General features: G+C 32.8%; 1 protein-coding gene across 1 annotated transcript in view; it reads right to left on the bottom strand.

The window, feature by feature from the left end:
- The window catches only part of LOC127729961 (uncharacterized), a 42,289-nt gene that overhangs the window by 15,204 nt on the left and 9,367 nt on the right, over window positions 1–17,718 (bottom strand). The window contains exons 4-10 of the mRNA XM_052237960.1: window positions 13,291–14,227; window positions 12,232–12,286; window positions 9,884–10,010; window positions 9,023–9,181; window positions 8,082–8,189; window positions 3,308–3,463; window positions 1,636–2,038 (exon numbers count right to left, since the gene is read on the bottom strand). Coding sequence (XP_052093920.1) covers window positions 1,636–2,038; window positions 3,308–3,463; window positions 8,082–8,189; window positions 9,023–9,181; window positions 9,884–10,010; window positions 12,232–12,286; window positions 13,291–14,227 — 1,945 coding nt within the window. The remainder of the gene's footprint in view (window positions 1–1,635; window positions 2,039–3,307; window positions 3,464–8,081; window positions 8,190–9,022; window positions 9,182–9,883; window positions 10,011–12,231; window positions 12,287–13,290; window positions 14,228–17,718) is intronic.

Genomic DNA, 17,718 nt, shown 5'->3' with positions numbered 1-17,718 from the left:
AATTTCAATGATGTATTTGATTTATCTCCCTTACACTGCTTTAAATTATGTTTTGTACTAAAGTATTTGTCCATTAACCAGGACAACCTTGTTTTTCCCCCTTTTTTGCCCCTAATTCTTAAACGGTTTGAGCCATAACCCCCCAAAGCAAATCCTAACCATCCCTTTGTGATATGGAAACTTGTAGTATAATTTCAGAGAGATCCATACACCTTTCCACAGTTACTGTCTGGAAACTAGAAAATGCTTATTTTTGGCCCCTTTTTGGCCCCTAATTCCTTAACTGTTGGTACCATAACCCCCAAAATCAATCCCCACCTTCCTTTTGTGGTATTGAACCTTATGGTAAAATTTCATAGAGATCCATTCACTTAAACTAAAGTTAGAGTGCGAAAACTAATGAGTTTTCGGACGACGACGCCGGACGACGACGACGACGCCAACGTCATACCAATATACGACCACAAAAATTTTTTTGCGGTCGTATAAAAAGTGACGCCACCTAATTTCAAACTTGATGTGTGTTTTGTGGTAATTAGCATTGTGTATAAGTTTCATAATATTTGGTTGGGCAAACTAAAATTAGAATAAGGAACAAAAAATTAAGCAATTTTTATGTTTATAAAGGGCATATCTCATGAACAGTAAAAAGTAAGGCCACCCAATTTCGAACTTGATCTGTGTTTTGTGGTAATAAGCATTGTGTATAAATGAGTTCTATAACATTTGGTTGAGGCAAACTAAAGTAAGATAACAGATACGAAAAATTCAGCAATTTTTTTGTTTATAAAGGGGCATAACTCATGAACGTTAAAAGTAACGCCACCCAATTTCAAACTTGATCTGTGTTTTGTGGTAATAAGCATTGTGTATAAATGAGTTTTATAACATTTGGTTGAGGCAAACTAAAGTTAGAGAACGGAAACCAATTTTGGGGACGTACTGACGAGATGGATTTTAGGGACGTACGGATGAGACTGACAAGGGTAACACTTAATGCCCTCTCCGCTACGGTGGGTGCATAAAAACATGTTTTTTATATGAAATTATAAGGGAATTTCAGAAAGGCGAAACACTTTTGACCTAAGACTGTATTACAAACAAGGGTAAGAGATGATGTCCCTTTCAACGTGTATTTTACTTCATAAATGCCCTTAGTAAATAAAAGATCTCCATCCTAAATCCTCAATTTGAAACAAAAGCTCCTTCACCTACCCTATGCTACTAAACGATACCAACAAGTATTCAATGTGGTCAATTGGTATGAAACATAAGAATCATCCTAGCAAACCCAGGATTTCAAATAACTGTGGGTCCGAGGTCAGGAACCTATCTTTTCTACTAGGGGACTTTTCATTTTTGAATTATAAAAGTCAAGCACCTCCTAAACTCACACTGCTGCATTATACAGGATTGTTGACTTTATAAAGGAGGATCTTTCACTTGAAAATTCAAATGGTCCTGGATCTTTCATTATTTAAAGCAAATTTGCAACCTTTGAAAACAGAAACTCAGATTTCTAAGTGGTTTCAGAGAAAGATATTTCATGATGACATATTTTAATATGTAATACCTGTATTTCTAGACTGGCTTCTGATTATGCAGAAAGGGATAAGGGCAGAGATAATTAATTACCTTGAATGCTTAAAAATTCTTCCGCAATGTAATTTCTGTAGTCCAGATGAAGCCATAAAGTAAACAGATTTTCCTTTATTTTTAGTTTTTGACTAGCTATAAATTCATCCGCATCACTTAAATCTATACATTCATGTGCTAGCTCACACAGACATAGAAATACTGCTGGAAAATTAACTTCCTTGAAGATTTTTCTAATGTATTTCTTTTCTTGTTCTTCTTTCAATCCATTCTTTCTGGGTATTGCTTCAACCACCTCCATAAACATCTCCAAGGCAAAACATGCTGTAACTGGTAATGAAGTAACATATAAATTATCTACATTTAAGTATGGTAAGACACTCTTTTCTAGGAATTGTACTGGATCAAGCAAGGAACCAGAATCTTTGAGGTACTCTTCTGGCTGAAAATACATAAGTTATAGGATAATTAATCCAGTCAAAAACAAGTGAAACTGCGAGCTACTGCTCACTGATGATACCCCCGCCCAAATACTTGATTGTAAACAAGAAGTTATTGAGTGATGAATCTGAAAACGCATCACACGGTATAGCTGACTTATATAAACCCTGAAACCAAATTTCAGAAATCCTTGTAATGTAGTTCCTGAGAAAAATGTGACAAAAAATTTCAACTTGATGTAAGTGTTCGGTAAACAGGAAGTTGTTGAGTGATGAATCTGAAAAAGCATCACACAGTATAGCTGACTTATATAAACCCTGAAACCAAATTTCAGAAATCCTTGTTACGTAGTTATTGAGAAAGATGCGACGAAAAATATTCATGGGACGGACGGATGGACTGACGGATGGACGGACAGACAGAGGTAAAACAGTATACCCCCACTTTTTTAAAGCGGGGGTATAAAAATAAATAATTCAAAACTGACACTTTGTACTTTAAAAAAAAAGCTTTTTCAAACAATTTTTAACCTGATATCATATTTTGTCTTGATTATTACAAAATAAAAAGCAAAAAGCTGAGGTCTTATCTTATGTTATACCTTTAGGATTGAATTAAGTGTTTTTTGGACTAATAAATGAGGAGGTTTTTTTAAAATCTTTTTGTCTCCCAATGATCAACTAAATAGAAAGAGGGTTAAATACTCACAAAATAAGTTTAACCCCACAACATTGAAATGTTCAAGAACAACATCTGACAGTGGTGATTGTTGTTTCTTTCATATTAATATTTTTTGCTAATTTAGAAATATACTGCTGATATCATATTTTTATAAATCTCTGATGATTTAAAAAAAAAAAAAGGAAAATAACAAAAAATACAGAACTCCAAGGAAAATTCAAATCGAAAAGTCCCTTATCTAATGGCAAAATGGCAAAATCAAAAGCTCAAACGAACATTAAATCATTCCTTGTTAAGACATCAGGGCTCTGGGTCATAAAACTTTACTCAGTACTAGTACAAAATTTGTGCCCGAAACACCTAATACAGTATTTTGATTGGTTGAATTCTGAGTATGAGTACGAAAATTGTATTCAAAATTTTTAGGACCGCAAGGTCAAGTAATTTAGAGCTCTTAAAATGGTTTTGATACCTGTCCATCATTTAATATATATTTTCTTCTAGATCTCTTGAAGTAAATATTTTTTTCTACGAGTATATCAAATAACTTGTATAAGTATTACTTCTGACTGTCTTACACACATCTTACCATGCAAGTTTCCATTATAAATTTCAAAACATTCTTCTGATCTTTTAGAGTCAAAGTCTGTGTCTGTAGATAACCACTAAGTGTGTAGACAAGTAGGGTCACATGACTGTTGCTGTGGTGACATGTTTTACAAATACTTGGCACTGATTTCAAAATCTGCAAGAGTTAATGTATACATGTTAATTTGAAACAAACTTTCTCTTATGAACAGCTGGTAGAAATTTAAATTTGTTGGAATAATTTTAAAAATATTGAATGCATAATTATCAGTGATTAATTTATAACAAAAGTGTAGCATGCAAGTGTGAAAAGTTGTGGAATCATTGTAATTTGTTATATATGACAAATACAAAGGTTGTACATTAATCTTGAGTAAAAAGCAACACAGGATTTGAAATAGAAATGTTTCCCTAATTTATAATAAAACCTATTAAGATAGCACCATGGTACCATAGAACAATAAGGCCCTGGGGAGAACACAGCTAAGTGGAAAACACATAACAAAATATATATAAAGTCATAACCTTTACACTAACAAAAACAAACACTGAAAAATTTGATAAAAAAACGTTATAAGACCCTTTAATACTCAGATGAAAATATTTAAATCTTAGGGTGTTACTAGATACCAGCCAACTTTTGAAAATCCCCATGGGAGTTTTAGTGTGTGACAACAATTTCAAAGGTTAAAATCTTTTGCTGAGTGTTTTTGGCTCTAGAAAAAAAGTGTCATATCTTTTATTTATAGGGTATACTGATGATGAGCTTATCAGCCTTTTTCTACTTTTTATTTGCATGATTCTAGTAATTATATCATTGTGTAGAAAAGATGAACATGTAACCAGAATATACTTTCTTGTGTAGGAATATTAACGTGATTGTTGACTTCTCCAATTTAAAAATATGCTCAAAGAAGGACATTTATCTGATTCCTTGTGAAAAATAAAAGATAGTACATTGTACTTAAATGATTTGGTAATTTAATAACAAGAATGACAACAATGTATGATCTGGTACAATAAGTGTAATGTCCATAAGCTACTATTTATTATGTTTATGGCAGTACTGCATCTTTGAATTTTGTCAATCAGCCATGCCTTTCTTCTCGAGCTGTGTGAGAACATTATGTTTATGGCAGTACTACATCTTTGAATTTTGTCAATCAGCCATGCCTTTCTTCTTGAGCTGTGTAAGAACCTTCTTACAGATGAAAATTCATCTGCCATGATCACGATTTTTACAATTCTGACATACAGACAGAGGAATACAACTCAAATGTTCCAAACAAGTTCAAAATCTAGCATGTTTGCAATGCCAATAATTATGATAAATCAAGAGAACGATGATTTTGATTGGTTTATTAAAATGATCATGAGAAACATAAACTTTGATTTGAAAATTGAAAAATGCTGTCAAAAAATAAAATACAAACAAAGCTATTGACTATTATGGAATCACTGCTGAAAATTTCATTCACGCCAGTGAAACATTTCTAGAGTACCTACAACTTCTAATTAACACAAGTTTTGAACATTGCTACATACCTAATTAACACAAGTATTGAACATTGCTACATACCTCATTAACACAAGTTTTGAACATTGCTACATACCTAATTTACTCAAAATTGGAACCCTTTACCCTGTATTCAAAAACAAAGGTGACATAAAGAATGCTAAAAATTACCGAGGGATCACTGTAACACCAACTTACTCGAAGATCATGCATAGAGATTATAATTAAAGGAAGAGAAAACAATAAGATCTTGAAACATCAAAACCCATTGCAAAAAGGCTTTACAGCAAAATCCACTCCATTGCTATGTGAATTGTTCATTGAAGAATTTGAAAGAGAAAATAAAGATCTCAAGTTACCAACCTATGTTGCAATATTAGATGGAAAATCTGCTTTTGACGTTGTAGTTCATAAAAACCTAATATGGCGTCTTTTTCAAATTGGTTTTACACAGCAATCCGTTCTGCTGATCAGCAATTTATATGAAAATGCAACATCCTGTGTAAAATGGGGCAATACAATGTCAAATCGCTTATTCAACATTGAACAAGGAGTAAGACCAGGCGGAGGAGCCTTTAGCGCTGATCTCTACAAAGTTTATATCAACCCTCTTTTACAAATTCTGAGCAACTCAGGACTAGGAGCCAAAATTTGAAATATAAACTGTTGTGCACCTACCTGTGCGGATGATGTTGCTTTAATATCCAACAATCCCTTTGAACTCCAAAATATGATAAATATAGCGGTTGATTTCCGCCAAAGAGAGGGATATCTACTACAGCCTCAAAAAAGTGAAGTCTTGCCAATCAAAACATGTAACAAAATGCTAGATATTGAGCAAGGTTTTTGGAAACTTAAAAATACAGATATGCCCATTGTTCAAGACTCATATTGGAATAAAAAATTCTCAGAAAGACTCAACTAATGCAACCAACACTGAAAATATAAAAAAAACCAGAAGGTCTATGTACAGTTTTATGGGTGCAGGATTACATGGTGAACATGGATTAGACCCTGAAACATTAATCTCCTTATTTAGAACATATATCTTACCACTTTTTACCTACAGTTTAGAAGTCTTGGTACCATCAGGTAAAAATTTAGATCTTATACAACAACATAAAAGGTGGATTAAGCAGATTTTATCTCTCAACCTAATTGTAGCTGACCCGGCTGTTTATATATTATCAGGCCTGCTCCCACTTGAATCAGAGATCCATATCAAGATTATTACAATATTTGGGAATATAACCAGATCTGAAAGATCGTCCATAGAGTGGAGAATAGAAGAACGTCAACTTCAAATTAAAACCTACTCAAGCAATAGCTGGTTTATTGATCTGAAAAAGATATGTGGCAAATATGACATCGTAGATTTAGAACAGTATCTTGAAAAGCTGTTAACAAAAATTGAATAGAAGAGGTTTATAACCAAAAAGATTCATAAGTACTGGGAGGGTGCCATTAAGACCAAAATGAAGGGGTACTCAACACTAAGATATCTTAAAGGTGAATATGATATTGGCAGAATCCATCCTTTACTAAAAACAACAAGCGCAAATATAACTGAGATAAAGAAATTGTCCATTTGTTCTAAATTAGTCACTGGAACCTACATACTTCAATCTAATAAAGCGGAATATTCAAATTATGCAACAAATCCGATGTGTAGACTCTGTAATAATACTGATGAAACCATTGAACATTTTATCTTACTGTGTGAAACAACGTCACAAATAAGAACATCTCTTATTGGCAAAATACTACATGAAGGTAGTCTGGTTTTAGCAAGAGAAAGCCTGCAAACTCCTATTGACTTAATAACTTTAATAATAAACCCGTATTATTACATCTCAAAGAAAATATACAAGGATGTTGAAGACAGAGTCGGTAATCACTTGGTACCGCTATGTCGGCAACTATTATATACACTTCATTCCAAGCGCTATGCTGTGTTGGCAAAAATTGATACAAGATCAAGCAGAAAATTAAGAAATGTGAATTCATTTTAGTTGTAATATATATATGTGGGGGTACACATGGACCTTCCTCTTTTAGTAGTTTTAAAGTCCTTTCAATTTTTAATGAATGCATAAATCTTTTTTAACAGTGTTAAAAAAAATATAATTGTACTTTTTGTCTTTATTGTTAATTTATTTTTAAAATTAAGTTTTACCATTTTAATTGCATTTGATATATTTTTAACACTGTTGTGGCGTAAATATATATTAAATAACGTAATCCTTATGTACGAAATATTGTGAACCATAAATCGAACTGTGTATATAGTGGTGGAGGAATCTCAGTGGTGGAACTACTTTCCTCCCTATATGGAGGTGTGCCTTGACTGGCAGAAATTCGTTAACAGATTACAGATTGGTTGATCACAATCGTTTTCCTTGGAGGAAGTTCAAAATCGGGAACAATCATTTTCTTCATGTAGAATTTCACGAAATTGTGTTTCAGAGTTTTTTTCACAATCAAGATCGTGCAATCGTGACAAGGGGTCAAAATTGTGTAGTTCACACCTAAATCATGGAAGTTGGCAGGTATGTTACTAAACAATTCTGTCAAAGGTGTAGATATGGAGTAAATAGGATGCCAAAATATCAGGAAATGCTAGAAATCAAAATAACACTACTTTTAGAACCCTCCCACAGGGTTTGACATGTGCAATTCCCTGTCATTTTTTATCAGAACATTGCACTTAACATTTTCCTTGAAGTCTTTAGAGAAACAGCTGTTGACTGCAATATTTATCCACTATATGTAGTTAAATTTTCAATTTTTCAAAATGCTTTAAAAACCTCACAGTTAAAAGTTTGAAAATTTTAGCTTGAGTGAATACTTATAGATTATTTGGTTTTCTACACTTAGGTAATGTGAAATATCAGAATGTGAACATTTTTTGGTTAGTTAGCACAACGAATAAGCAAAAAAGCTTTACATTGCGTAGAGCAGCTGTATGTATAATAATATACAATATCTATATGTAGAACACCTGGTTATCTGTTTATTGTTCTATTAATGGTCTTTTCCTCTTTTCTTAAAACAGTGTTATCATTAACAAAAGTAAGCTTAATGACGTCTCTTACACATTGTGATGTCGCTAATAACTTCTCCTCAGACATTGTGACATCGCTGATAATGTCTGCTCATGTCTCAAAGCAGTGATAGAATTATGGAGGGACTGAGGCAAAGTGAAGGTCGATAAATATGATTATCAACAGGGTGGTATATAATCTATATGTATGCTAACCTCAGTATAGATAGAAACTTGATCTTTTGAGGTAATGGCTCGCTCTACAATGTATTGTAGTACAAGTTCTGGGTTCTGTAACATGTGTTTGTACACATCATTCACCTTCTGTAAGTAAAGTATATCAAAGAATACTGATATATGTTAACAAGCAAACGTTATTGAGAAATACTGCAATATGGCAATAAGTTTCTATTTGGTTGATAAAAGTGTAACTTTAAAGAAAAGTATTGAAGTATTAAACTACTATTTTATTTCAAACATAAAAAAATCTAAAAAAAAAAAAACATCTCGAAAAGTAAGTGATGAAGATATATTTTCTTTGAATATTTCAAGAATGCATTTCAAAATTACAATGTGACAAAATTTCAAAGTAAAAAAATCAACATGAGATATCATTTGTATAGTACGCCCATAGCCAATGCCTCTCCGAAAATGCTGAGTACAAATAATGTGATATGAATTTGAATTGCAAGTTCTAATTAACAGGATACTTACCCCATCAAATGTTTGACAATGAAAAAATTCTGAATTTACATTATTTGGAAAAGTTTTGTCATCTTAGCATTCATAATGCTATACATTTTACTATGACCTTTTTAAACACATCATGAACTATTTCAGTAATTTTTTGAAATCAAATTGTTCATGATGTGTTTAAAAAGATCATTGTAAAATGTATAGTATTATGAATGCTAAAATGACAGATGTTTCTATTAGTCACAAAAATTAAAAGCCAAAGACTAAATCATTATGACAGTTTTTAATCTTTTCTTGACCTCTGATTGCAAAATATCTTTTGAAATCATATGAGTTGCAAATATACCAGTATACATTCACAACTTACTGCTTGTTCTTTTTCCATTTTTATCAAAATTAGACAAAACAAAGGTTTAAATTATTAAATTATAACTGTACTTAAAGTTATAAATATATCTTACTGAACTGGGTCCACAACTGGTTAGTTTGTTGAAAGCTGCAGTAATCTCCCCTGATAAAACTGAATCCTTTTTTGGCCAGTATCGGTACTTCTGATATACATCATGGATATGCCTGTCTCTGACCTCTGTTGGTAGTCTGACAAAAGCTGATGTAACCAGCTAATAAAACATATTATATGTGATAAACTTAGGCTAATTATCAATTATGTTATCAGTTGTGTTTTTAGAGAGGGTAGGAATGCCCTTTACCGTCAGACATCAAAAGGTCATTTTCAGCTACCGTTAGCATCAAATTGGTTAAAATTTTATCGTGATTTGTCAGAGGTCTCAAATAATTATCTGTTACCGTTATTTTTGAAAGAATTTAACGTGATTTGTCAAAATCAGTAGATTTCTTTTATCGTCATAAAGAAAATGAAAATGTTATTGTCATGCACCAAAAATTACCATGAACGTCATTTGGCAAGATTTTTTACCATTATTGGTCATAAAGGTACCCCCCATTACGACCGACCCTCTTTAAAGAGCCAACAGGAACATGAATGACAGTCTTTATATCTGTGTTAAAACATTACAAACAAAAAGTACCGGGTAATGCCTTAAAAGTTCACTATATATACAACAAAATAACTTCCCATATCTGCTGGGATATTTAACATGTATAACTGAAATCATTTAAAGTGGACTCCTAGCCTTTGAAAGTATTTATTTATAACTGATCATAATCTATAGTGAAATTTTACAAACCATTGTCTTATTAGATTACCTCAACCAACTGATTTTCGATTATATTTGATCATTAGAATACCTGCAACAAGACATATTAATGTAAACAATACTGGATGAGAGTAGAAAACTAACCGTTTTTACAGCTAGCACATCTTGCTGCGAGACTACAGATTCAAGTTCAACTACAAGGTCATACATCTTGTACAAACTCCCATCCACTGATAATAAATCAAGGTTTCTATGTAAGGTTTTCATGAGCCTGCAATGAAAATGCTCATAAATGTGTGTATGTGTGCATTTTAAAAACAAGAGTCTTGATTCGGTCATATTTGTAGCTTATTTGGCAGTCATGTCAAAAATTTAGACATAAATGATCAAGATGAATAATTACAACTCTAACATTCACAATTACCAAGAAAGGCCATACTATCAATTAGTAACCAGCACTCTATAAATAGAACCAGCAGCTGGTTATCATTGAAATACATGTCAGGAACCAAAACTACAATTTGGGAGTATCTCGTTCTAAATGACAGTTCTAAGTAACTCAAGCTCACATACCCCACGCCCCGAGGGAAAGCTTATATTAATGTGATGGAATAGTTTTTTTCTGTTTACTTTAAGATATGATTCTTTTTGGTTAAGATTTCAGACAGTAATATTGTGTTACACAAATTCATCTTTGTAGATATAAACTTGACCTTATGTCTAGTGACTCATTTATGTAACCATATGTCCAAGGTTTGGAGCCAGCAAACTAATTTAACCCCACCACATTCTGTGTGTGCTGTCCCAAGTCAGGAGCTTGTAATTCAGTGGTTGTCATTTTATTGCTGTATATATCATATTTGTTTTTCGTTCATTGTCTTGTACATAAATCAGGCATGTTTTACATTTGTCATTTCAGGGAGATTATAGCTGACTATGTGTTATGGGTTTTGCTCATTGTTGAATGCCGTATGGTGACCTATAGTTGTTAACTTCTATGTCATTTAGTGTCTGATGGAGAGTTGTCTCATTGGCAATCATACCACATCTTCTTGTTTTTATAAGGTTGTAAATGCATATGAAGCATTTGATTTAACATCGGGGAAACCACTTTCTTCACAAATTTCAGTCTATCTTTCGTAGCTTTGACCTTGACTTTTGAAGAAATGACCTCAGAATCAATGGGGATGTTCCTCTCAGTATATGTGATCATCTATCCAAGTAAGGTTGCACAAATCACATATGTAGTATTTGATTTGCTATGTAGAAATCACTTTTGGGCAAAAATTTTAGTGTAGTTTTAGTAGATATGACCTTGACCTTAGACGCAATGACCTCAAAATCAAAAGGAATCTACCTCCAATTATATATGACCATCAATCCAAGAATGACTGCCTACATATAATATTTGATTCAGCATCTGGAAACACTTTATCCATAAATTTCAGTCTATATTTAGTTATTAACTTTGACCTTGGACTTAGTGACCTCCAAATGTATAGGGATCTTCACTAGTATATGTGACCATATATCCAAGTATGGTGGCAATCCCATATGTAGTATTTGATCCAGGAACCACTAGTCAGCACAAATCTCAGTCTTTTTTTTGTAACTATGACCTTGAGATTGGAGGTAATGACCTCATTATCAATAGGGATATTCCTCATAGTATAATTCCCCATAAATCCAAGTATGGTTGCAATCAGATATAAAGCATTGGATTAAGAATCCTGAAACAAAACAACTAATGGACTGGCTGATGGAAGGGCCAGAACTTATAATGTATGATAAATAGCGGTATTCTCAAAACTATGGCAAGATCAATTATATGATCCTAAATGTTTTGACTGGTAACTAAAATTTGCCCCATGTTTTACACTATGTACAGCTTTTGAGAACATGGGGTCTCAACCTACAAATTTGGATACAAATGTATGGCTTGGGTTTGAAAAACATCCCCCCGTTTGTATATTGATTTATGCGAAAATCCCTACCGATTCATTTATTTCATAAGAAAATCAACAGAAATCTTATTTCAATGAGATGTTAACCACATGGGATCTGTGATTCAAATTATGAGATAAAAAGAACAGAACAGGTTTTTACAGACATCTTAACAGAAGATTAACATGTATGACCAATTGACATAATAATTTCTACCCATTGATATATTACCTCCGTGAAATTACACCCCATTGATATATTTGACATTCCATAAAAGTGACCCATACCAGCGGGAGGTCGGTGTCTAAATTTATATAGGAAAAGACCCCCGTGCTTTTGTGACATTATCACCGTTGGAATGATAAAGACACTTCTTCATCACAATCCAAATTAAGATCCTATCAACAGTCAATATGATCAATGGCTTAAATGTGATATTTTGTAAAGTAATTGCTTAGATGGATGCCATTCCCAATATGAGAAGCAGAGTTAACGTTTGACTTAGTATAAATTCTAAGAATGTCAGTGTAACGTGTTTAGAAACATACTTGCTATCTGTCCAGTTTTCTGGGTATTTATTTTTCAACAGCTCCTCTATGCAATCTGAAATACAGTAATAGCATCATGTGTAAGGTTAATGTTCATGATGTTTACGACCTCTTTTCCACAGATGTTTATTACAATTATTTATATAATTTCAAAATAAGTAGATTTTTGATGTCAACTAATGACAGAAGATATTATGATAAAGCAAAATTTTAAACTGCAATATCAAAACAGCTAAGAACATGAAATAAAATAAAATAAAAGAACAGAGTTCCAATGTCCCCCGTGTTGCACATATTTTATATTTCCAAGAGGCATAACTCTTTAAAAAAAGTCAATCGTCCACCCTTATAGAACTTGTCCGAGACATTGCTGATATTGACCTATAGTACAAGTTTTATAAAAATCTGCCAAGAATTGTACCCGTGAGAGCGCTAACAAGGCCATTTTCCATAAATTTAATATTTCAAAGGGACATAACTCTTTAAAAAAAAAAGTCGATCGTCCACTCTTATAGAACTTGTCTGAGCTATTGCTGATATTAACCTATAGTATAAGTTTTATAAAAATCTGGCAAGAATTGTACACATGAGAGCGCTAACAAGACCTGACGCCCGGTATTTCCATGTCCCCAACAACGCGTTACGCAGGGAACAATAAAATAAACATGTCATTTTGTGCATATAAATGATTACATTACATGTATGTTTCATTTGAATTTGTAATTTAGACTGATTGACCACAATTCTGAGGCACTCCAATATCATATTTCATTTCCGTATAATATACAGCTATGGCTGCATGTACTATCCGTGACAATGTTAAAACAGTGCTTAGAAAAAACGAACAAAATACTTGATATTACTATTGATTTCATGGTTGTAGCATAAAAATGTAATTGTAAGAATAGAATGCTTCTTTTATAATTTTATCATGTTTATAGGATTGTGAAAGTGTTGATCATGCATATATTTTCTAGTATGAAGCGCTTCTGCCAAGTGGATGTTGTGAAATGTCCTTTAATAGAAATTACCATGGAATATGGCATACAATGTTACTACCTTTATATCCAGGTTGTCTTTTTTCCGCTCTCCATATCACAGTTTCCATATCAATGTCAATAATATCTGATTCACTCTTCCTCAAAACAGCTAAATCTTCAGGTTGGAGAAATTTGTGTTCAGAAAATATATGAAAACTAACAGCAACAAGGTTTGATAAAGTACATTCTAAGTTAATAATCTTTGAACCAATCTTCGATTTATCAGGTGTGTTGTCAGGCATGCATATTTGGAGCGGACATTTTGACAATTGAATTGTGGTTAATACAGACTCTGACTGCGCAATATCCAATGCATGTTTACATGTTTCCAAATGAAGAAGTCTAGTGACAACTAAGGTCCACATCTCCAAAGGAAAAGTCTTCTGTAAAACTGGAACGGACTCCAAATCAAGATCAAATACAACAACTTTCTGTGAATGTTTGCTGTATTTTCCAAGACCAGTGCTTTTGTAAAACATCTGAGATGGCTGTGCATATTCATTTTCCTTAAAATCTATTTCTTTCCCTCTGATGTTCAAATAAAACCATCTTTTCAAGTTGTTTAAATTGAAATCCTCTGAGGGGATCGATATAACACCTAACAAAAACAACTGTAATAAAAAGTTCTGAAGAAGTGTTTTCTTATTTAAAATGTGAAATATCTGAAAATTCACATTTTCATTTGATACATTGTCATGAAATTTTCCTAGATCATAATCCTGAAAATGTTTTAATATAGTGACAATGGCAGACACTATCAAACTTCTTTCTGTTGACTCTTCAGTGAATGGAGATAAGAATGTCTCATCACATGACTTTGTAAATAACCTTGACAGAACAAAATCCAGTAGTTCTAACATCAAAGTTATATCACTGTCATTCAAATTGGTCGATGAAACATGAAGAATGTCCTTAAAGATGTCTCTTGCCATTTCTATTGGTAAACTTTCTAATCTCTGCAAAATAAACATATTTACATTTAATTTAAAAACAAATCAAACCTGTATACCTCATTTAGAGACAACAGAATTCCCCTACCAAACACTTTGAATCAGTATACCTTCTGTGTTGTCAATCAATCAAATGCAATCAAGTGTTCCCACAAAGAACCCATTTGAAAACTGAACTTTAAGAATATTCTCAATGAAATTCTGTGAATCTTGGACAACTTGACAGATTAATTATTTCAATTTTTGTACTTCCTGTACAATATTTTAGTGAAAATTAGATATCAGGTCTTATCTATTGCTAGCTGGGGTACTGTAGCTCTTATGGTCCTTGTGATATTTTTTTTCAAATATCACAATGACCATGAGAGCTACAGTTCCAAAGCTAATCTATTGTGATGTCCTTCCTAATACAGTACCATTTAAACGAATCGATTCGAGATAGTTTTTTTTTTTCGATTTCCATGTTTTTCGGAGTCACACCGCGTACCGCGGATTATACTCCCAATTTCCTCCAAATATTCTCTCCCAACACCGTGTGGCTGTTAATTGCTTTATTGCCCATCGGATGTCCTAAAAATTAATGACGCGTGACAACATAATCGGATTAGCCAGATTATTTACCTATGTACATCTAATCGATCTTGATTGCACCTGTGTGCTTTAAAACACGGTATTAAAATTTTAACAAATGTTTTCCTTTCTTTGACAGATAAAAATGTGACATTATCATTCAGCATAAGATAATTATTCTTATATGTTTTTGCCTTATGTCATTGTCATTTGAAATAAAACGTACAAACGAATAAAAATACGAAGAAAAAACTTATTTTGTATTTCTATTATAGTCTGGTCAGTTCTTTCAACAAAGACGATTTTACCACAATTAGAATCTTTTATGACTTACTCGGTAAGCAATTTCAGGTGCATATTTATTTTGCAATGAAAAATATTATGTTTCACTACCTCGGTACATGACCGATTTGAATTATTTGAATTCCGAAAAGACACATCTATGGTTGAACAAAGGGAATAAGTTTTGTATGCATGCCCTTTATTCATGAAAACAAAACACCGAGAGAAATTCCCCGCCCAGACACAACACAACATTCACAACTTAATTAATTATATGGAAAAAAATCATCGTTTATCTCTGTTATTGATCTTTGATTATTTTTTTTAAAAAATTGGATGAGCGCAATCCGTATTTTACTGCTCGTTTAAAGTCCTTGGCGAAATGAAATAAAATGAACTATTTCAACAATTACTATAGAAAATGAAAGAACCTTAGTGAGCGCGCTCACATACCCCAAGTCCCCACATTGTCATTGGAGAAATAAAATCCCACGTCCCCACATTGTCATTGGAGAAATAAAATAAGTGTAAGAAAAAAAAATTGTATAAAAAAAAAAAAAATTGAATCATAATTTCCTGTCAATATGCACATCTACGTAGTATGTTCTTATTATCTGAAAAGGTTTCATGAAATTCTGTTGTGTGGTTTGAGAGGAGTTGCGATGACAAACTGTTGCAGTAGTTCATTAAAGTAAATAAGTTCAAAGGGGCGTAACTCCTAGAAAAAGAATTGAATCGTAATTTCCTGTCTATATGCACAACTACATAGTATGTCCTTATTATCTAAAAAGGTTTCGTGAAATTCTGTTGTGTGGTTTGAGAGGAGTTGCGATGACAAAAGGTTGCAGTAGTATATTGGGCAAATAAGTTCAAAGGGGCGTAACTCCTGAAAAAAAAATTGAATCGTAATTTCCTGTCGATATGCACATCTACGTAGTATATCCTTATTATCTGAAAAGGTTTCATGAAATTCTGTTGTGTGGTTTGAGAGGAGTTGCGATGACAAACTGTTGCAGTAGTACATTAAAGTAAATAAGTTCAAAGGGGCGTAACTCCTAGAAAAAGAATTGAATCGTAGTTTCCTGTCGATATGCACAACTACATAGTATGTCCTTATTATCTAAAAAGGTTTCGTGAAATTCTATTGTGTGGTTTGAGAGGAGTTGCGATGACAAAAGGTTGCAGTAGTATATTGGGCAAATAAGTTCAAAGGGGCGTAACTCCTGGAAAAAAAAATTGAATCGTAATTTCCTGTCGATTTGCACATCTACGTAGTATGTCCTTATTATCTGAAAAGGTTTCATGAAATTCTGTTGTGTGGTTTGAGAGGAGTTGCGATGACAAACTGTTGCAGTAGTATATTGGGCAAATAATTTCAAAGGGGCGTAACTCCTAGAAAAATAAAATGCTTCGCTGGGGCGCAGCTTGATACGACCGCAGAGGTCGAACCCTGAACAGTTGGGGCAAGTATGGACACAACATTCAAGCTTGATACAGCTCTGAATTTGGATTGTTATTAAATATTTGACACAGCATAGGTTTCTGACACAGAAAGAATGTGGTCTAAGAACTTGAATTTTTTTAATTTACCTATTATGGTCCAATGTCCAAAATCAAAATACATGGTTAGATTCAGCATATCAAAGAACACCATATATTCAATTTTTGTTAAAATCAAACAAAGTTTAATTTTGGACCCCAACTTGGACAAACTTGAAAACTGGGCCCATAATCAAAAATCTAAACACATGTTTAGATTCAGCATATCAAAGAACCCCAAGAATTCAATTTTTGCTAAAATCAAACTAAGTTTAATTTTGGACCCTTTGGACCTTAATGTAGACCAATTTAAAAAACGGGACTTAAAATTAAAAATCTAAATACACGGTTAGATTTGGAATATCAAAGAACCCCAATAATTCAATTTTTGATGAAATCAAACAAAGTTTAATTTTGGACCCTTTTGACCTCAATATGAACCAATTTGATAGCGGGGCCCACAAATAAAAATTCTAAATTCATGGTTAGATTCAGCATATCAAAGAACCCCATATATTCAATTTTTGTTAAAATCAAAAAAAGTTTAATTTTGGACCCCAACTTGGACCAACTTGAAAACTGGGCCCATAATCAAAAATCTAAATACATGTTTAGATTCAGCATATCAAAGAACCCCAAGAATTCAATTTTTGTTAAAATCAAACTAAGTTTAATTTTGGACCCTTTGGACCTCAATGAAGACCAATTTAAAAAACGGGACCCAAATTAAAAATCTAAAAACACGGTTAGATTTGGCATATCAAAGAACCCCAATAATTCAATTTTCGATGAAATCAAACAAAGTTTAATTTTGGACCCTTTTGACCTCAATATGAACCAATTTGATAGCGGGGCCTACAAATAAAAAATCTAAATACATGGTTAGATTCAGCATATCAAAGAACATCATATATTCAATTTTTGTTGAAATCATACAAAGTTTAATTTTGGACCCCAATTTGGACCAACTTGAAAACTGGGCCCATAATCAAAAATCTAAATACATGTTTAGATTCAGCATATCAAAGAACCCCATATGTTCAATTTTTGTTGAAATCAAACAAAGTTTAAATACTGGACCCTATCTTGGACCAACTTGAAAACTG

This window comes from Mytilus californianus, unplaced genomic scaffold (assembly GCF_021869535.1).
Source record: "Mytilus californianus isolate M0D057914Y unplaced genomic scaffold, xbMytCali1.0.p SCAF_2, whole genome shotgun sequence".
Classification (NCBI taxonomy): domain Eukaryota; kingdom Metazoa; phylum Mollusca; class Bivalvia; order Mytilida; family Mytilidae; genus Mytilus; species Mytilus californianus.
This window is presented reverse-complemented; position numbering and strand designations above follow the sequence as displayed.